Raw genomic sequence first — 22,490 nt, 5'->3', positions numbered from 1 at the left:
AATATCTTACTTTCAGTGTGATATAACCATATAAATACCTACTTTTAAGCGATCACTAATCCAAAAATTTATCTATATACCCAATAAAAAAAAGGAGTCAATCCAAAGTCATCCACCTCTAATACGTAATTAGAAAGTCTTCCACTTTTTAAGGTGTGTTTTATTGCATATTTAAATGTGTAATTTAATTTTTTTATTTGACTTTTTTTATCTCCTCTGTCCTTATAAATTGCCTTTCATATTAATGTTATAGACTCCCTTCTATGTATTATAGCATTAGAATCGAAATAGTGACTCTTTCTAAATGTATTACATTCATACATAATTCATGATTATTGTACTTATATATTTATGCGTTAGTAACTTCATCTCTATATTGTGTTATTTGTTAACTTCCGACATAAATGTGAAAATATTTACTACTTAAGATAGGACGTAGAACTTCCGGCTTAGACCATGCCTATTTAAGGTTGTTAAATATATATAACACTTATAAAGTGTTGTTCAAGTAAATCCAGACCCTCTTTAACTACATTCTGAACAATTTAACTTGGTTACTTCAATTTCAATGTGAGAGGCTGAGTTTTTGGTTCAAGTTATTTGTGCAACTTTTAATTCAAAACAAGTATTTACTATAGAAGAGACATGGAAGAACACCATTATCGAATTGGCTTGCGCGAGACACAGACCAGCGCAATTAAGAAGATGCTGGTTAATCAAAAGACCATAATCTACAATGTTTAATACTGGTGAAAGGATGAGAGGGCGTTAAAGAGAAAAAAAACACTCCCAGATTCATCGTAGGCCTGAAACGGTACGAGAAAGCATATCCTGGGACTCTGATTAACTTTCTTGCCAAAAAGCTCCAAGTAAGCCGTGCAACTGTCTCCTTGGACATAAATACTGACCTGAGTATGAATTTCTACCGCTTCAACAAAAGGCACATCCTTAAAGACAAAATGAAGGTCCCCCGGGCTGCCCACGGAAGAAAATTGCTGAACAATTTGAAGTCACATGGTATCAGAATTATCTTTTATTCAGATGAGAAACAATTAACTCTCGACACATTCCACAACATTCACAACGATACATGGCTGGCCACAGAGAGAGCTAGTATCCCCACATCTTTAAATCTTGGTTTTCAGTCAGCATCATGAACCTATGGCCATCAGGAGCAACAGTAGAATCATACCCCGCCCCCCCTAATCTGCTTTGTGACAAAAGAGAAGGTGGGTGAAATCCTGAATCACCAAGTGATACCTTGGATGAAAGATAAGGGGAGCAATGGTGTCAAGTTCCTATTTCAACATCTCTCATAAATCCCACAAGACACAAACCTTGTTGAAAGATGAGTTAGAAAGTAAAGTTTCTACCAACATCGACTTCTTGAAAGCCTCCATAATCAAGTAATGCAACAAAGTATCCTTGTGGATGTGGTCAAGACCTGCAAATTCTGTAGGCCTCGTATCGAGGGAATGATAGGCGAAAATAGCGGACACAGAATGATTTTTTTTAATTATTAAATTTTCTAAATAAAATTTCATACCTTTACTTGCTGCCCTTATTGATGAGGATGCAGTTAAAATTGGTCTGAATTTATGAGTGGATTTGTTTCGGTGCCGTTTATTCTATGGATAATATACCAAATTGGCATATTTTTTTATCTTAACAAGTTCAATTTATTCTGCTCAGAGCGTCTTTAGATTAACCTGAATTAGACTATTATTAGAAATGAACAAAAAAATCTTCCCCGTGAACATTGATTGCTCAAATATCAATTGATGAACAATTTTGTGTGTAATTGATTCACTTTAAAAAAAATGAGGACGCTTAAAAAATACAAAATTTGAGAGCAGATATTGGGTATGTTTTAATTAAAAGTCATTCAATCCAATAAGAAGCACAAACAAATTATTTATAGTTATTAAGAATAAAAACAGGCTTTCACTTGCTTAAGTGTTGATTTGTAAATTTTTGTAACTATTCTTGGCACATAAGTCTAAAAAACTCTATGTATTTTGTTTTACAAATTTTGAATTTAATTCTTCTCATAAATAGAAAATTTTGTCAAAATAACAGAAATTTATCAATTGATAAAAAATGATCAGAAGATAATATTAATTTTAATTTGACAGTTTTAAAAATTTAGTAAAAAAAAAGGTAATTTTTGCTACCCAAATAGGTGAAACAGATCTATAAATGAAGTTAACCCGAGTCAAAAATATATATTTTTAAAGATTTTTTAATGACCAGGATAAATAAGAATGGAATGAATATATCACAATGTCATCAAGCAAAATAATCTTTTGAACAATTTATAGTATATATTTTTTCTAAAGTACTTATTTTTTAAATATATTATTGAATTTTATTATCTATTTATAAGAAATTTCAATTGAGCAAAAAGTTAATTATATTTTTCTGAGAATAGTCTTCAAGATAATTTAGTTTTACATATGTTAAGATTTTTTTATATTTATTAATTATAGGAATTTGGAATACAGATTGACGTTGTTAAAAGAGCTTCTATAGTAACATTATTTTTAAATCAAAATAGTATTGGAAGGAATGGGGAGATTCCCCCATTCCATTCATTTTCCTTGTTGATTCTTTTGATAATTCTCTTTGTAGATACTAAAGATCTTTCAATAAAGGAAGCTTGAATAAAAAAATATTTTAACCAATAATCTTATCGAATTTTTTTTTTCAGTAAAAAAAAAAGGTTTCCAATAGACACATGATACCAATTAAATAAAATATATTTTTGGAAAAATATACTCTATGACTGTAACGAAGAACATACCGTACGTCGCAGAATGAACAACGACTCTTGACTCAAAAGTTAGTATAGCAATAAAACTTCTCATTATGTCTAGCAAAGCTCTTAACGTTTGTAATCAATCTATTGGACTCTGGTTCTGCGTTTGTGACTCTCGTGGTAGACTACTCAAATGCTTTAATTCAAATCAATCTCCCTCGAGCTATGAAGATGGCTATGGTGGTGCTGCAGGAGAACCACTACGAGAGGATCGATCAGACTTTGGTGGAGATGGAGGCTTAGGGGATGATGGAGAAATACTCTTTGGAATGGAGGGAAGTGGACTGGGTGGACGGAGGCGTAAGGGACTGGATGAACAGACAGAGATCATCCTTGCTGCAACGTTTCTTGTTCTCATTATCTTGGCTTTTATAAGGTAAGTCATCGTAAATATTAGATAAATTGATTTCTTTTCTCCTCTTTTTTGTGTGATTTACTTTTTGCCAAAAAAGTTTTTTATTTTATTTTAATATTTAACATTTGATTTCATGATACATTTAAAAGATACAAAATGCCTTTTAATAACACAAAATTAAAACCATGGGAAAACTTTTATACTTAAGCCTCAATTTAAAACGGTATTGTATATATAACATTTAAAATGTAAACAAATGTAATTAGATAACTTTTAAATTTGTATAGTGATGTTTGTTGTTTGAGTATAGTTCGTGCCCGGAGGGACTCCATATTGTTTTTGAGTAGCTGGATAATTAATTATAGCAACTTTTTGTATGAATACAAATTATTGCAATCTAGCTAATAGTACATATGTCTATAAGCCATTCTTTATGAAATTGCAAAAGAAGGCAATTTTTTACCCCATCATCTCAGAATTTGATGAAAATTAATTACCTTTAAATTTGTCCCTGCAAGCTACAAATTTAATTGTATTTTAGGAATCAAATAATTGGTTCCCGAGATATAAAGTCCTTAATTTTTGGGCTTTAGCTTTAGACATAGATGGGCACTTTTTTAATTCACCTCATTTTCAGTAAGTACCAAGCTTCAAATGGCAGTGTTCAAAATTCCATGAGAATCTGTTTTTTAGTTTGTGAGTTATTCCACTAAATGTGACTCTACTTTTGTTCTTTCCAAAACAAAGGATTAAGAACAATTTCGTGTATAATCGTGATGGGAGAAATATCTTTCAAACTAAAGAATGTCTTGAAAAGTATTATGGGTACTCTGCTCTATACAGCGAATAAAAAACCAATCATAATAATAAATAACCCAATTTTGAACGAAAAAAAAACGTATATTCTTTCTTTGATTACGTGGTTGTAATTAGCCTTTTTTATCAAATTTTATTTTCAAGAATTTTTTAGAGTGTAACCCTTTTTATAAGTTTGAGCCATCTTTTGAATACAAAAAAAAAAAAGCACATGAAAATAAGCTTATTCATTGGTTCATTTCAAATATGTGCTTATAATTCATGTGAGATTATATAATTTTGAGAAACTTTTATTTTTAATATCATGCAAGTTGAATTGTTTAGCTCTGAATTTCATCTTTAAAAAAGTAATTAAATACAGTCTATTATATATATATATATATAAATAGTTATATTAATTAATAAAACACTTACCTCATCAAATTATGAGAAAATACTAATTTGAAATTTAATAATTATTTCAATTCCCTTTTGAATTTTTTAATCAAAATATATTATGTATATATTACAGTTGAATCAATTTCAACCAAAAATGATAATAATAACGACGTATGATCCTCATATATTTTAAGGTGAAATATCCTTGAGGCAAAATAGTTTAAGACAAAAGAACCAAGCATCTAGAATCATTTGTAACAACTACAAAAAGTTTTATTTAGAAGGGACATTAATCGGAATCAGGATTCAGAGAAACAGGTGTTGTTTATAGAATCAGGATCGACATCGGGAAAATTATGCTTAATTACTTTTCTAAGTTATGAAACTACCCCCCTCCCTCCAATTAAGAAATTTTTGCTTTTTACCAGAAAATTTAAAATTTGAACTTTTTTTTGTTTTATTTTCACTTTTTTTCAAAAATTTTGAAAATTTTTTTTTTTTTTGAGAACAGTTTGGGATTATTCAAATTTTTCTCCCAAAAATTGTATATTTAAGAATAACCAAGTGTTTTTGAATTTTTTTTGAATAGTTGTGAATTTTTGAAGAAAATTTAAATATTAAATTATATATTTGCATTATTTTTTTTTTTAAATTTGATAACAATGTGGTATTTTTTTACTATTGTCTAAAAATATTAAAGTATCTGAATCGGCATAAGGAGTTTTTGCTAGAATGGTCATTGGGATTTTTTTGGAATCGCCCCATTACTTGTTTAAATATCACAGGGAAGTACTTGCGTTTTGATTTGAAAGGAAGAAATGGAAAGTTATGAAACCAAAAGAAGTGTGATTGAATTCAATGCCTACTCAAATAAGTTGCACAAATTTATAATGTAAAGTTGAGATGCATCTCTACATACTTTGTCTTTAATGAGGTAGATCATTTTTTTCATTTTAAATCGTTGCAATGAATGTAATTTTTTAACCATACATATGAACATAATAATATAAAAACCACTTTGTCGAATACATAAATACGTTACTGAATCAACATTTTTTTTATTTTTCATATGATTTTAAAATGAATATTTTGTGAGAGGGAAGAAGCAAACCAAGTATGACAAATTGAAGATTTTTATCTCATATTCACAAAAAAAAATATTTATATGAAAAACTCTTGAGGCAAAAGTTTACACATATATAATATATGTATGTACATTTATAAATCTTTAGTGCAAATTTGTTGACGCAATCCATTCTACGGGCCTTTGTTCTTTAAAATAGTATTTGATTACTATTGCTAGAAATATAGCAAAATAATTAATTATTTGTAACATTAATAAATAATCAATTTTGACGATTCTCGGTTTGAAAAGGGAACGTAAGCTGTATATGCCACCAATTAGGGGAGCTCTTTTGGGCAAATATGAACACTTGGTATTTAATTTTCTTTTTGATAGATAGCTCGTTCAAATCTGCATCAGTTGGAGAAAAACGTAACCAAATGTTGAATTCATTGTCCCAAATATTTGGATAAGGCACGGATCCCTCCTTGGAATCCACACCGGGAGCGACAACATAATAATTGTTCAACCTCTGGAACTCAGCGAGACGTTCGTTAGCAAGATTAGGAGGAAATTTGAGGCATCTAAAGTTGATTTTGAGGCAAAAGAAATACGGGACAGCGTCCAGAGGTGGGAATTCGAGGCCAAAATCCAACAATTCGTCCATGTGTACCCATGCACTGCATTCAAGAAAACCTTCATTGATACTCATACCAGATGAGAAAGGCAAGATCTTAACAAATAGACTTAGAAAAAGCGCGTACAGTATTCCAAAAGGCTCCTCAATTGCCTCAAGTATCGAAACATATCCTGAATATGCCTGTTGTCATCTAAATGAAGTTCTGAGCCCACGTCATGGTTTTTTTTCTGGTGATTATCTCCGAAAGAAACACCATGCTTCCTCATATGCCCCCCCCCCTTCCTCATGCCTCAATGCAAACACTGGTGCCTACATGGACATGCTAGAGACGAAGGTGAAGCCCTGGAACGACATGGTTACCACATTAAAGGCAGCAGGACTTGGATCCCTACCACACCCAGCAAAAAAAAGAAAAAGTCTTAAATGGCTCCATCACAGTTTTGATGTCTTGATCTCGCCAGACTTTTTGCCTCCCAACTCGCTGGATCTAAATCTGATGGTTTTGCTTTTTGAGGCACAAATGAACAACAAACTAACTGAACCCCCTCCCACACTAAAAATGACCTTATCAGTCAGATAGAGAAGAAATTCCAGAATTTCCCAAGGGACCAAGTGGCAAAGGCCTGTTCGTGCTTTATTCCTCGTAAAGACCAGAGGTGATTTTATTAAATGAAATAAATTGTGATAAGTGGTTGGAGGGGAAATTGGGTTGAAAAAATTGCTTTTGTGGGATAAATAGCTTGTGCACCCTATACATATTTATTATTGAGTTATTATTGAGTAATTTATCTCCCATTCCTCCATAAAAATTGTCTTGATTAAAAATTCTACACTGAGAGGAAAAATAAAGTTTGCTCTTATCGTTGTTATTATTATTTTTTTTTTTGTTATTAGATTTTTTTTTTGTTTATATTGAAAGAAGGGTATGAGGGCATAAATAAATAAAATGTTGATAAAATTAGAGAAAAGTTTTCCGTGATTTATTAAAACGAATCAAGGAACTTGACATATATATTTCAAATTATATACATACATACACTAAACGGGTATGAATCCATTGTCAATCAAAACAATTTATATTAAAACCACTATTGAGGCATCTTTATTGTCTTTGAAAACTCTTGAGTCTCTCTAATCGTTCACATTAAATGAGCGGCATTTGACAAAATTAATTATATTTTATTTTGTACAAAAACTACTTTACAAAATATTGAATAAATCTGATAATGGATGTACAAGACTCTAGGTTGTGTAGACGAAATTTTGTTGATAAAAATTTGACTGAGAGCTATGAGTTAGTTGATTATAAACCCTAAGACATTTGTCGATGATTATACTCAAAAAGTTTCAATTTTGTATAATTTTAGGACTTATTGATGTAACTCAAATGATTTTTATTTAGTCGATTCTAGACTATATTCATCTTGAAAAAATATGCAACTGAAAAATAAAAATGATGAACAAAATAGGAAAATTTGAATGTATGGATATTTTCCGATCCCTTATTTTTGAGTGTTACTAATTGGTCTAAGAAATAAAAATGAAGCCAAAGCTCAGCACATCATATTTTAAAGAAAGGTTATACTTTGTATACTAAAGTATAAAGTATGTCTGGTATCGACACTTAATTATTCTGAGCAATGTTGAGTACTCCTGTTAGTAAAAAAAAAATTTAAATGAAAGTGGGGCTACAAATTATAAAACGCAATAATGTACAAGAAAGTGCAATTATGAAGCTATTAAAATTATATACTTTTAATATCTTACTCATGTTATATTGAGATTAGTATACCTGCATGGAGAAGTTATGAGCTTACACATTATTTTTTGCAAATATACAAAGTTACATCGAACGTGGTTAATCTGAAATATACATACCGTTTTATAAATAAATCCAACTTTTTTTATTGATTCTAATACTGAGTTGTCTATTAAAATCGAAACACTTTGAATTTTAAGCTTTATGATATAATTAATTAATTAAGAATATAATTTCAAAAAAATAATAATACTATAAATAGATGTGTGTCTAACATCTCTTAATCATTAACATAGCCGCACTTTACGGCAATGATGGGTTACAGACGGTGGCAGAAGGTTTGGCAGTCGCTGTGGATGTTGTCTTCTGTCATGACGTCCCAGTAATGGCTGACAGTGGTTAGAGGGCCTCGGTATTTAGATTATAGGGTGTAAGTCGAGAGGGTAGGCATCAGTACAGAAAAAAGAGTTCAAAAGAAGTCACAATACTTATTCAAAATAGTCTTGAAACAAAGATAATGAGTATCTTTCATTGTTGGTTTTAAAAGTGGCCTCTGCACCCACTTTTTTGATAGCTCTCTGGACAGTCTGGTATGAAACCACAAAATCTCTTGCATGGTCTCTCATGGACTTAAGGTGATTACCCTGATAAGTTTTCTTTCATTCCTCTGGTTCCAGTTTCGCCTTTGTGACAGAGCATTTCTTCCTCTCCAACGGTTCGGACTTAGTTGTGGCATATATCGAAATATGAATTAATTTCAATTACTCAACCTTAATTAATTATTGAACTAGTAAGTCGTCAGATTTCAATGGATCACCCGGTATAAAGCTCATATACTCGCATTAAGGTATATAGAAAATGTAATAATCATTGCTTCTTAATTTGTCTCTAAAATATCAAGAAACTTGCCTCTGTATATATTTTTTTTTTAAACCTCTTTGTCTTTGCTTATAACACTCCAGCTACTAAATTAAAGATTTTAATTAAAATAAAATTCAACTACTTTACGATAACAGAGGTTTAATACCTAAAAATTATTTATACGGTTATAAAATTGCTCTTATGTGTTCAAAAATGACTGTATGGAGCCGCTTTGAAGTAAAGGAAGGAAAAAAGAAAAATCTAGTCATTTAAAAGTGTAAAATAATAACAATCTTTCTATTTATCAAATGCAAATTTCTTTGTATGGGTGCTTTTGCCATACAATGTTTATACAGTAATGTCCAATGAATAGATTTTGATGAAATTGTAAGTTTTTAAGGCGCAAGACATGTTTCTGGTTACAATTTTTTTTGGACTTACTGAAATACTTCTACTAAGATCGCTCGTCTGCTTACTCGGTTAAGCAGAGTTATCTTGATATCAAGATATTTTCTTGTATCGGTCATTCAATCTTTTTTATTCTTTGAGACCTGCTCCGAGGGCATTGCGAGCATTGGCAGACTTAAAATAGCATTTTACTAAAAACGAATTTATAGACAACAAACAATTACTATTTCATATAACAAAAATAAAGACCGTAAAATTATAAGAATTATTCTCGTTGTATGGTTAGTATACATCTTTATACGGGTTTTAAAGGAGATTATAAAGTATTAAGAAGAAAAAAAGACAAAGGATTTTTGACAATAATATGAAAGATGACAGAACGACAGTTCAACCTGAATATTTTTATTCTCTAAACCTTATAATTAGTACCGTGTCGGTCCTTATTTAGGACAAGGGACTGGGGTCCAGTCTAGTCCGGCCCCATATCTTAGATATCTCATCTAATCTCACTTATCGGTCCTTAGAGGAGTTAAAATAGATCCCTTGTGACTTCAATAAAGGTGATTTTCCTTTTTGTAATCATTTTTTTTAGTACATAGTTGAATAAATTATATAACTAAGCAACAATGTGTAATAGTCTAAAAGCTTATTTCTTATTTGGCTCAATAAAGCATCAATATTTTTATGAAAAATTCCAAGGAACGAGAGTAAAGGACCGGTCCCAAGGACTGCTATCTATATCGATGGTTTATTAAGCCAAATAAGATAATATGTACTCAGATTATTGCACATATTGGGGCTTGATGGTACTGTAATGTATAGAACTGCGGTCCCAAATAAGAACACTTCATATTCTCTAATAATTAATATTGTTTCTCTTTTTTGATAAATCAACTCTTCTCTTTCATCAGAAATGAGCATCTCTGGTTTTTTTACTGTCTTTTTGATTAATACCAGAAATTTGACTTATCCTTTCTCGAATATTTTGAGCTTTGATTATAATTCTAGTTTAAGTAATTTTCAGAAAATTATCGACTTTAGCAAAGTTGAGTTTTGTCGAGTTCGAGTAGGTCTCCTTCCACCACAAATAAATTATATCAAAAATCAACAAGAATATATATTTTTTTATATCAAATCTGATTTTTGAGCATATTTTTATTATTTCATGTTTTTATAGATTTAAGTGGTTTTTTATGTAAAAAAACAAAAACTCCATTTGAAAATAGTGGTTTTTTATGTAAAAAAACAAAAACTCCATTTGAAAATAGTGATTTCTTTCCGTCATACTTAATATATATTTTAACAATATTAGTTTTATTCCTATTTTTGTAGGTTATGAATCACTCAAGTGTATTTTAGTTATTCACATACTTTCTTTTAAATACAATTATTTTTAAAGTGTTGTTAAATATTTAATCACTTAACTTTTTTTTCTATCTATTTAATTTGTCAGATAGAGACTCACTGATTAAGTGTTACATTTACTCCATCTGATCAAGGAATCTTCTTTGAAGTCCATATAAATAATGTATATTTTCTTTTCTAAGAACGACCAGGGCACGAACCTATGCTCATTGAGTTCAAGAGACTAATGTCTTCTGAGCACGTTGTCCAATGAGCTACGTCATTCTTTAACTATGAGTGATCTTGCACCATAAAAATTGAAATCAAATTAATGTTGTGGGGAAATTAAACATTATAGAAGAAATATACATATAAGACTCATATTTGAAATCAATCTGTTATTTATTAGTAAACAAAACCCTTTAGAATGAGGACCCATAAAATAATTTTTATATACATTTTTTTTTACAAATAAAAAGGGTTTAAAAAGTTGTTTTTGTTCTAAAATTGTCCTATGTATCAAAAAAAGAGAAAAAAGTTGAAAAATTTACCGATCCACGTCCAGCACGCCTACTTTTTTTACATTTTCAGAAAGTAAATATTATTTTTTTAGTTATTTTCTCCAATTGCTCCATAGAGGAGCTTTAGAAAAGAAACTTTAATCATACTTCTAATATGTTAGAATATGGTGTATAATAATTAATAGATGCAAAATCATGATAAAAGCTATATTTTAATATTAATTGAGTAAATAAAAAACTTTTGCATAAAGAGTTAAATAAAGATGACATCGTAGAAAAGTAAAATGATAAAAATATCATATTTAATGAGATCTAATTAGAAATCTTACCACTAGGATGTTATGAGTACAAATACTTGAAATACTAGGTATGTTAACAACATAGAAAGCGCTTCAAATATTCTATACTCTCGAAAAAAAGGGAAGTTTGTTCTATAATTTCAAGATTAGCTATACATTTTTTCAAGTATATAATTTTCTTGAATTTTCTCGTCGTATACTTAAATATTTCAATTATCATTTGACGAAATATCATGAAGCTGACATAAACCGTCTATGTGATGTTGTATGTAAAAAAATTTAAAAATTCAAATTACTGTCAAATAAATTGAGACAATGTTGGTATCACTGAAATCAGAAGAAAATACTACATTAAATAATGCATATGATTTTTTTGGAACTGTCTAACATACTTACATACAAGCAAAGCATTAGTGAAATCATTATTATATGACAAAGAGCGGGAGTACGCTCATAATTTTAAAAGAAAGAAAAAATCGCTCAAAATTTTACTCATTTATATAAGTTTTATTACTTTTTTTATTTCAACCTCTGTTTAGATTCAGCTATAGGTTCTCCCAGAAACACCACTAGCTCCTTCCTTTGTGGAGATAGAGTTGGAAATAAATTATTATTTTTTTTAACAAACTTTCCGAATTGAAATATGATTTTTTTTATGTTTTTATGTAGTAAATTGACATAACATCTAAAATCTCACACAGCCATAAGTTCAAAACATGAGAAACCTTAATACAAGCTCAAGCTAATGTTCAGGTTTAACTGGATGATATTGCACAAACCTCGTAAATACATGTTCCCAAAGACAGTGGTTCCCAAACTTATTGTGCCCAAAGCAAAACAAAAGACAATTAAAGCATTCATATCCATTATTATAACCCAGGGGTCGGAAAACTATGGCACGTGGAGGGATATTATCTGGAACGAGCAAATTAGAACATATTGCCGTAGTTTGAGTGTGTTTTTAACCATTATTGTTGACAGTGGCACGCTCATTGATTAGAAATGTTAAAGTTGACACTCCATGTCTCAAAGGTTGCCCACCTCTGTTATAAGCTATCACAAATCGTACAAATTAATTTTAAATGTAATCATAACGAGTTGTCAAATTCAAATACACCTATACGAGTGAAACAATGAAACACCGCTCATTTTTAATTGAGCAGGAGCGTGCTCACAGAATTAGTAACTGAGCGAGAGATCACTCGGGATTTATTCAGCGGACTCATTCTCTCAATATAAGTCATTGACATGGAAATTCACAAAAAGAGATCATCAAGAACTCTTATAGCTTTGCTACAGAGCAGTCAATTATAAATCTTTGTTAATACATATGTCTGCCTATAATTTGAGTGTAGTGGAGGAAATTGATGGTTGGATAAGAGGATATAAATATCTATCTACATACAAATATTCAACCAAGACAAATAAACTTAATTTATAAACATATGAAACTTTCTTTTAGTCTTTATTTATTTTTTATGGTAAGAATGTTGTTCTATGAATACTTTACCCAAATTTGAAAAGTTTTATTTTCTTTGATGATATATGAAAAAAAATATGAGTATAGAGCCCAACTTTTTTTTTTCTTCCTATGTACTAGTCGGTTACTTTATTATTATTATTATTTTTTTTTTTTTCAATGATTGAAACATGGGTATTTGCTGATATAATTCAATTTGAAAAATGTATATTTATTAACAGCCATTTTACTTCTAAGACTCGGCTATCTTTTTATATGGGAGAACATCTTCAGGGTGTGGGCTGGAAGGGCTGATGCCCTCCCCCAAATATCCCCATTTGCAAAAAATTTAATTCTTGGAAAAAAAAAGCTTAACTTTCTTTGAATAGCTATGAATTTACGATTATTTTTTTGAAAAAACTTAATATATCGTATTAATTTTTCGAAAAAATTCCAAAAGTCCTCAATTATCAATAAAAATTAAATTTTTTGGAAAAAAAATTAAAGTTCACAGCTGTTCCTAAAAAATTGAGTTTGGTGAAATTTGTTTTTAAAAGTTCACACTTGTTCTGAAAAAATTAAAATTATTAGAAAAAAAATTGAAATCTTAAATTTTTTGAAAAAAAAAAATGAAAAATTAAAGTTTTTACAAAAAGGCAAACATTCCTTAATTTCTGAAATACAATAGAAGAGAGTTGTTCATTATTTTCAAGCGTCCCTTTTATGTCATAAAAAATATGCACTTAATGGTATTTATTGCAGTTTGAATATTACTTTTTAAAATAAAAATAAAACTTGAAAGGAAATAATACCTACTTATGTATTTAAAAGCCTAATGATAACTTTTTAATAGAGGTGTACCAATGCATCATAATTGGCTAGAATCGGCCTATAATATTGTATTAATACATATGCTTACTTATGTATATGCATTATTAAACAAAAAAAAATCTAATTTTATCATATTAAATAGTTAAGCAATAAAAAGAAGTGAGCATCATAGTATGGGCTAACCTAGGTTTAAGACTAGGGCTCTGTCCTTTAGTATCCTCAGATAAAATAATGTTTTGTTTAATTTTTATTTTAACATATAACAAGTGCAATAATAAATGAACCTGCATAAAAAAATTACGATCCATTCATTGAAAATGAAAGTATTTTTAGTAGTGCGGGCAAAATATGTATATGAGCCAACCCAGAATAAATTGACTTCTGAGTTAGGTAGGAACTAACTATATAAATAAAAAAAATTCAAATTATTTACAACCAATAATGTATAGTAATAATTAAGTTTGATAAATTATTGTCTTTTCTTGACAAGCCTTAATTTTAAGCATGATTATCCCTGCATGTTTTGCACACTTTTTTTAAAAAGAGATACTGTAGGTTTGGGTGGTGTTGCCTGGGACATTAAGAAATTAAAATTAATTCCCATAATACTTTTCAAGTCCTTACTTAGCTTAAAAACTATTTTCCCATCAAAAAGTCGTGTAATATTGAAAATGAAATTATTTTTGAACGATTGTTAGGTTTGAAATAACAAAATTAGCAACACACGTAGCATAACAAATTGTTATGAAATGTTGACTGTTGTCTTTTGAAGGTTAGTAATACATTTCCTGAGGTGAACATAGCAAAAAAATTGAAACATCTATTAGTTTTATAACTTTATATATCTTTTGATAGAATATGTAATCTGTGATGTCAGCTATAAGTAAAAATGTTTAAAAAAATAATTTTTTGAAAGGATGAGTGGTATGATGAAATTATGTTACGACTTATCATTCTCAATAGCTAACACAGCCAATTAATTAATTTTTGATGGGCTTGAAAAATATTGGTGGAGTTCACTATCTAATATTTTCTCAATCTCAAGAATAAATGACCTTGTTTACTTATATGTAGTGTCTCAATCCCAAAAAATAGGTACTGGCTTGCTATGAAGAGGGCATTGCGAGTCCCATATATCTCAAAAATGTTTTGTATTATTACAAAACATTGTAATTTTAATATATATTATTGTATATAAAGTCATCTTTTATAAGAATTTTTTAAGTTAAAAAAAATGCTGTTAAAATAATTTTTTTTGTAAAGTCATTACAAAATCTTACATGAAAAACTATAAAGCTGAAATGTTATCTGGAGAATTAAATAAGGGCACGGCATGATGACTTTGCCTTAAGCCTCGTTTATGACAAGCCTGACCCTGTATCTTGACATTGATGATTTGGTTGTTATAACAGAATCTTTTGTCATAGTGTCCATTACTACAAGGCTTAAACATATATCCTTATAAAATTACATTTCAGAGGGAATTTTCGTTATTTTTGTTAGTTATAATATTATGTATTTGCTATCAATTGTATTTGATTTTTGAAAAAGGATAAAAAATCGATTGTGTTACAAACAAGGGTAATTTACATAGATAACACTTACTTAGGGAAAGTACAGCAAATTTTCCTAATTAGTTATTGTGCAAAAAAACATTTTAGCAAATCATGTGTATTGTTTTTTATTATTTCTGCAAATGTTTTCTTCAATATATGTACGTACATAGTGTATTGAGTTTTCACTCAATTTGCAACAATTATCTATGCATTTTAAATGATTTTTTTTTTTTTTTAATTATTAGAAATATTTTATAAGACTCTGAGATTGTGATACTAGAAAGTCAAAGTCTTAAATCCCTTTAAGTTAATGAGAAAAAATCTCGAAGTTTCCTTACTGCATCTACGTAGGTATATGACTTCCCCTCATCTAACTCTTTAAAACTATACAATAGTTACTTTTTTTTTAATCTTTTTTTTTCTTTTTATGGAGGAATATTATGCATGTCTATACAAAAAAAGTGTAGCCAACTTTTGAATTTTATTTTATCAAATTAATGTGATTGAGAATGTATTTTTAAAGTTAAATAGTATGTATATTGTACAAGATAAAAACTCAATCTAACAACTAACACGATTTTAAAAATATGAATTTTTTCATTAACTAATCATCCAATTTTAATAAAAAAAAAAGTAATGGCAAATGAAAGCTGAATAAAAAAATTTACCATTATTCAATCAAATCGCCTTTGACGTCAATAACGGCCTCAATTCGACCTCAAAAACGGAAGCAGATCTTGATGGCTCCTTTGGCAGATTCCTGAATTCCTCCCGGGCCTTGGACATCAAATCAGATTTTTGTTGCAGGAGGATCTATTGTTGTGTGGCTCAACTGTCTCCCCGACAAACTCATTTTTTTACTAATTTTTTTATTATAAAACTTTACAATAATCATATTTTAAAATGAAATATCTTGTTCATGTGAAAACAATCCCTCTAACAATAAGTATGTAATAGAAAATAATTTTATTTCAGTTTAAAATTTTTGATGATAATGTGAAGTGATACATTATCTTTTTTTACTATTCGATGATACTTAGAAATAGGTGAAGGAACGGCAATGGTGTATTAAGGAAGAAGCTAAGTTGTACTCATTGAGTATGAGCTTGTCACTTTTTTCATTTTACGGAGTAGTCCCTTAAAATCTGAACACTTTGAATTTTAAACTTGAACAGGATATAAATTTTTAATTACCAATATTAATACTATAAATAGATGTGTGTCTCCGCTTTAAAAAAAATTCTTCAAAAATCCACAGCGTTTTACACCGAAATAAAATTTTTTGGAAAAAAAATTTGAAAATTAATTTTTTTGGAGAAAACTCTATATCTAGTCACAGAAAATTTAATTTTTTTTTTTTTTAAATATATTTAATTTTCTAGTAATTAGTAAAGATTCTTTAATGTGCCCATCCCCCGCAGACACCCCTGAGATATGATTATATCCGATTATTATTACTTTTTTATGATAAATATCGTAAGCTTAATTTATCATTTGAATTACAATATAACGTAAATTAGAGAGATGTATTTCCATTAAACAAAATTTATTTATTAAAACGCAAGTTCTTTTCATCATTTAACACATAAAAACCCTTTTTTCTTCTACTGAAAAATTTACACTTTACATCTTTATAATATAATATTTTAGATTCTACTTTTTTTACAACACATACCAACGATTAACCAACAGTTAAAAATCTTTTGAATGAATGAATATAAGAAGAAGAATAATATTTTGACAATGTCCTCGGGTATTAAAAAACCTCTCGTAAAACATGAAACGGTGCTTAAAAATATACAAAAAAGATAAAGTATAATTTTTTATGATGTCATATAAAATAGCTCGGTTTCTATTTATAAAAATAAATGATAGTTTAAAAATGCATAAAAAGGTTAAAAAAATAGTTGAACTCACTGCATAAAATATAATGATTCATGAATTGTTTGAGAAATTATTCCAGTGTTCAATAGGACAATTATGACTCCTTCTTTAGATGCACTTGTGACAGGATATGAGGAGAAAAAACATTAGCTAGGAAGATAAATTACTGTAATACTTCAAAATCTTCGAATTATTGAACTATACTAAAATATCCAAACTTTACGTAGTCAATATTCAATTCAAATTACATGTGCGAGCGCGGTTTGGATAGCCAACATTAAGATGGCAGGACTCGTAAATAAAATCTCGTCATATCTATCTAGCATCTGTTGACAGTTACTCATAAAAGCTTAAGCCAATTTGGACGCACAGTTGTAATGTAACATTCGTTTCAGTGAAAACAGACAAAACGGAGTATCAAGCTTACAGAATATGGTTTTATTTTTTTTCTTGTTGCTCTTCCCTTGTCGACCTTGTCAAGTTTGACACCTAGCCCACCCTACATAGTCTTTGAAAGAATAGTAGAACAAAGAAGAGAAGCAGATACCTGAGAATAGAGTATTAATAATTATCTCATGGAATGTAATCTAATTCACCAAATATCATATACATTTGACGACAGTTTCGACTCTTAAGATGAATTACTTTTTTTACATAAGTTATATGCAATTCTTATTGTGATGGTTCGCAAACTAGGTCCAATCAATGACATCTCTAAGTTTAATAATTTTGGCAATCCATTCCTGTGACAATCTGTCTCTGTCTCTTATCTGATAATAAAATATTATACTTAAATATTATTCAAACAAAATAAACGTTAGATATATTGTAAGATATTATCAGCCTCACATTTCCAAGGATTTACTTTCCATAATGGTTTTAATGTTCAACCCAATAAGTATGCATTCATAGGTCCATTTTCAATATGCATAAAAATAATCTGTACTTAAATGTGTAAAAATAATAAAGATATAAGTAGTCATATTATTTTTATTGTGTCTTTTTGAACAAAGGGATCTGTTCTTATTAGAAAACAATTTCAGATATATACAAAAACATAGTAAATCTGAAGTAGCACTTAACAAACGTATAAAAAATACAAAAGCCTTATGCAAAAATGTTTGTTGTTAGAAAAGATTCAGGATACTTTGCCCATATTTTGGCAAATATTATGATACATTTTATAGCCTGTAGATGAGAAAGTCCATAATTTAAATGCAGGTAATGTATAAAATACCAAAAACAATTTATAGATATAGCTGATACAACTTTGATTAACAAATAAGAATAAATGCGTTATTGATTCAATATTTTTAACATTTAAAACTCACATACAACCATGAAAAAATATAAGCCCTTTAGAAAAAGAGCAAAAAATGAATTTTGCGACAAATTTGTCATGATAAAAGAGTCAATTAATGTTATTTTAAGCCGTAAGCAGACTTTTGGCCAAAAACATTTTTTTCCAAAGGGCAATTCGCTCAACAGACATTTCATCGATTGGCTATTTGTCCGAGAGAGGATATTTAATTTATTGATATATACGATTTTATATTATAGTTCAATTATTATTCATTAATGCTCATGCCTGGTATATGCTTGTTCGTCCAAAACCATGAGTATTTTCCGATATAAATAATCCATATGTCGACTGATTATTCATTGATAATAGCACTTCTTTTATTAGAATTGCTGTCATGTTTGTTAATACTTATTTTATAGTAATATAAAGGTAAAGATTCGCACCTCATACTAATGTGTTGTGATTATAGAAAGGCAATAAATGTAAATAAATAGCTTGAAAAAATTATACAAAAGAAAGCAAATTTATTTACAAATAAGATATATATCGATCATTTTGATAGTATGAACAATACCTTTTAAATCATACAATAATTTAAAATTGAATTAAAAAATACAATCGTACATATCAATAAATTAAATATCTTTTCTAGGCCAAAATATCTGAAATGGTATATTGACAAAAATGTGTTCGGCTAATTGTCCTTAAATCGTTTTTAACGATGTAAACGTGATTTTTTTTTAGATGAAAAAGTAAAAGAAGAATTAAGGATATTTGCCCTTGCTATGAGAGAGATCATTCCGTTAGGAAGATATAGTCAAATTATAAGCAATATATTATTAATAATAATTTGAATAATTGATATAATTCGAATTATTTTATTTCTTGATGCACAAATGATGTTCTACGACATGCAAATTATGGCTTCTATTTCCCTTTTTCAGGAATAAAAAAGGGCTTATTAGCTAGAAATACCAATATTCCGTTCCCATCCTTAATCTTGAAGATGTGTTCAAATTGTAAAAAAAATCTCCCTATTAAAACTATTTTTCCTAAATAACGTCATCTTTAACATTAGCTAGTGAGGTCATCGTCAATCCATATTCAGCTTACTTTTATGAGAATATATTTATAAATTTGGCCTAAATTAAGTACACTGGTAAACTATTATACTGGAGAAAAGATATTTAAAGTTATAATAATCTAATTCAATTAGTAAAATGTCGTACTTTACTAATATTTTGTGAAAATAATGCTTTTTTGAGGGTATTCTAAAATGTGCAACATTTCAAGCACCGATTACAGGGACAAGATCGATTTTAAGTTCCATATTAAGGATTAAAGAGGAGAGTTCTAAATTCACTATAAATCTTATCTACCTCGGAAAGCAGATAGGCTAAACGAATCATCAATAGTTGGTAATTTGAAGGTTTGATAACTTCCTTATACAGAGTTGATCTTATCTAGTTGTGAAAATTGTATTATTTCCAATTTTTCAAGAGTAAAATTATTTATTTATAAAACCATATATAAATAGTACTCGGTACAACTTTTATTCAATATTTGATCCCAGCCCTAATAATTGGCTCAATAAGAGGTATAAATCCCTTGCAGAGCTTCACTATGTAGTCATACTAGACCTTGGTCCAATCCTTTTTTATGGAAGCCTCTAGAAACTGTACAATCCTGTGAGGAGTAACGCACACCCTCTCCTCCGGACGCACCTCGATAGATTAGTACAACGGGTTTACACCTAGAGAGAATGGCAGCCACAGGTTAAGGTTCCAAAAGTCCGGAAAGTTGTCTCTCAGGAAGGCCTGGGTCTTAGCTGCGCGATGACACAAAGCTCCGTCTTGAGTGATAACAAAGTCGTCCCTGAACATTTCTCTGGACCAAGGTAACACTTTCTTATCCAGAAATGATATGTCAGCATCTATATAGAGCCAATCCTTCCTTTCCAGAAAAATGGCAGGGCAGACTTCTGTGCTGGCTTCTATTTGTTTCTTTTTGTTCTGAAGACATGTCTCACTGATGCTGATACATTGTCAGGATATTCAGTTGTGATGTAGAGGCTACTTACCTTATTCGAAGTGGCATCAAAAAAAAGTTCATCAAAAAACAGATCAACTATGCCTGAATTCTTGTTGGGCTTGAAAAAATTAAGAACATTCTTTGCTCTTTCCAACTGTCTCAGCTTGCTCTGTTCAGAGATCAGATGTCATGTCATCCTCCGTGATTTTTCACCAATGTCACTCTGGTTTGAAAATAACAAAATGTGTACCACTAGATAAAATCAATATCCTGTAGAATGAGTGATTTCTTAATAGTTTAAAAGCCTACATTGTAGTTTTGTATGTAGGTAGTGAGTTCAATAACTTTATAAGTGTAAGCTTACACTGTAAAGCCCAAAAGTAGAGTGTAAATTTCAACTTGTTTGTATACCTTTATCAGGTTTTATTAAACCAAACACTTAATAAATATATGTAGAAACAAGTCTTTTTTTAAAGAAGGACTTTAAAAACTGTCATCAAATAAATTTTTGTTTTAATAATGGGATTTCATTTTCTTTATATAATTTTGGGAGGCGTTCCTTTTACTTACATATTTGAAATATGGGCGATGAAAAATAAAGGGATGGACATCAAAACGTGGACTGTTAAATGATATTTATTTTGTCATAGTGATTACTACGAAAAGGCTTAGAGTTTATTTTTTGATATTCTGTATCCACCATCTTTCTAACATAAACAAACTATACTGATCATTTAGTCATTTCATCATAATGAGCGAGCAACAAGCAAAAAGGCATAAGTTATCTCAGATCTCCTAGATGCTGAAGCTGATGTGATGAAGATTATAGACATTGTTAAGTGTTAAGAGGTCCAAAAGGTTTACCACACCAAATATCTGGCTCAAAAAATGGTCTTCGACATTGTGGTCTCTGATAGAAAGAAGGCTGGACAAAATATCGGCCTGGATGCCTACTATAAGATGGTATAGTTACCATCTTTGCATTGCTGAAGACCAAATACCCGGAGGATAACTACACGTAGACTCAGGACAGCACATCCAGTCAAATATCCGCCAAGTGTCAAAAGTTCTGCACATATACCATGGCTCGATTCTGGTTGAAAGAGATATGGCCCCTTCCTATACAAATTTGAATCTACTGGACTTTTCAATATAAGGTAAATTTGAGAGGGAACCAATAAGACCTCACACCTAATTGTGGACTCACTGAATTCCTCCATAGGAGTTGCATTGGACAACTTGTCAGAGGAGCTTGTCATCAACTCCTGCATGGTCTTCAGGTGACGATTAAGGCTCTGATTGATAATAAAGTTGGCGATATTGAGTGAAAAAAGTTTTGCAAAAACCTTGTCGATATATTTTACCAATATTTTTTTGTCTATTATTGAAAATTTTAAATTATTGATGTATTTCTAAATCCATATTTTGAGTCCACGTTTCGCTGCCCTACCCTGTATATATATCTTTACCAACTACTAAAGTAAAACAAAAATCAACTATAGAGACTTCCAATGATAAATAAAATCAATAAAACTTTGTTTAGACATTTCTCAATTACTTATATTAATATGTAAGTAAGTAACGAAATAAATAAACAAAATAACTAGTATTTATCGTTTTGTTTACCCACATATGTGTATAAAAAAGACAAAATTGCATTATGTATATTTTTATACAGATATAAACAAGTTTGTAGAGATATTTCTAATTCTAAGAACAATATTTATTGGTTTGAGCACAAATTTAAATGCAATTTTTATATGGTATTATAATTTCTTTGTTTACATCTATTTATGCTTTGCAAACATACAAGTCACCAATAGTTATAGAATATGACTTTGCATGGATCATTAAATGCTTTAGAGAAGCATACATAAGTATACAAATCTTCATCTCATATTTTATGTACCGGTCCGTGCAAAAGAATTGAGACTCCTTGTGGACAAATAATAAAACACATATAATTCATTTTAAAGGCCCTTTTTATTTATTCTATTGAAACAAAAGTGGCTTAATATTTAATTATCGAAAATACCACCCATCAGCTTCCAATACACCCTCCACACCGTTCTCGAAGCCTGCATAACCTGATGAGGTAGTCCATGGACATAGCGACACTGCCTTGGTCGATGGAGGTCTTAAGACCCTGAATACTTGGATGGCG

At 29.7% G+C, this 22,490-nt stretch overlaps 1 protein-coding gene across 1 annotated transcript in view; it reads left to right on the top strand.

Annotated features, from left to right (window-relative positions):
* Positions 1-22,490, top strand: part of LOC121120764 (uncharacterized) — a 143,024-nt gene that overhangs the window by 6,209 nt on the left and 114,325 nt on the right. The window contains exon 2 of the mRNA XM_040715624.2: positions 2,711-3,194. Within this exon, the coding sequence (XP_040571558.1) occupies positions 2,869-3,194 (326 nt within the window). The 5' untranslated portion in view covers positions 2,711-2,868. The remainder of the gene's footprint in view (positions 1-2,710; positions 3,195-22,490) is intronic.

Source organism: Lepeophtheirus salmonis, chromosome 6 (assembly GCF_016086655.4).
Source record: "Lepeophtheirus salmonis chromosome 6, UVic_Lsal_1.4, whole genome shotgun sequence".
Classification (NCBI taxonomy): Eukaryota; Metazoa; Arthropoda; class Copepoda; order Siphonostomatoida; family Caligidae; genus Lepeophtheirus; species Lepeophtheirus salmonis.
The sequence above is the reverse complement of the archived record's forward strand: the minus strand, read 5'-3'. Positions and strand labels throughout refer to the sequence as shown.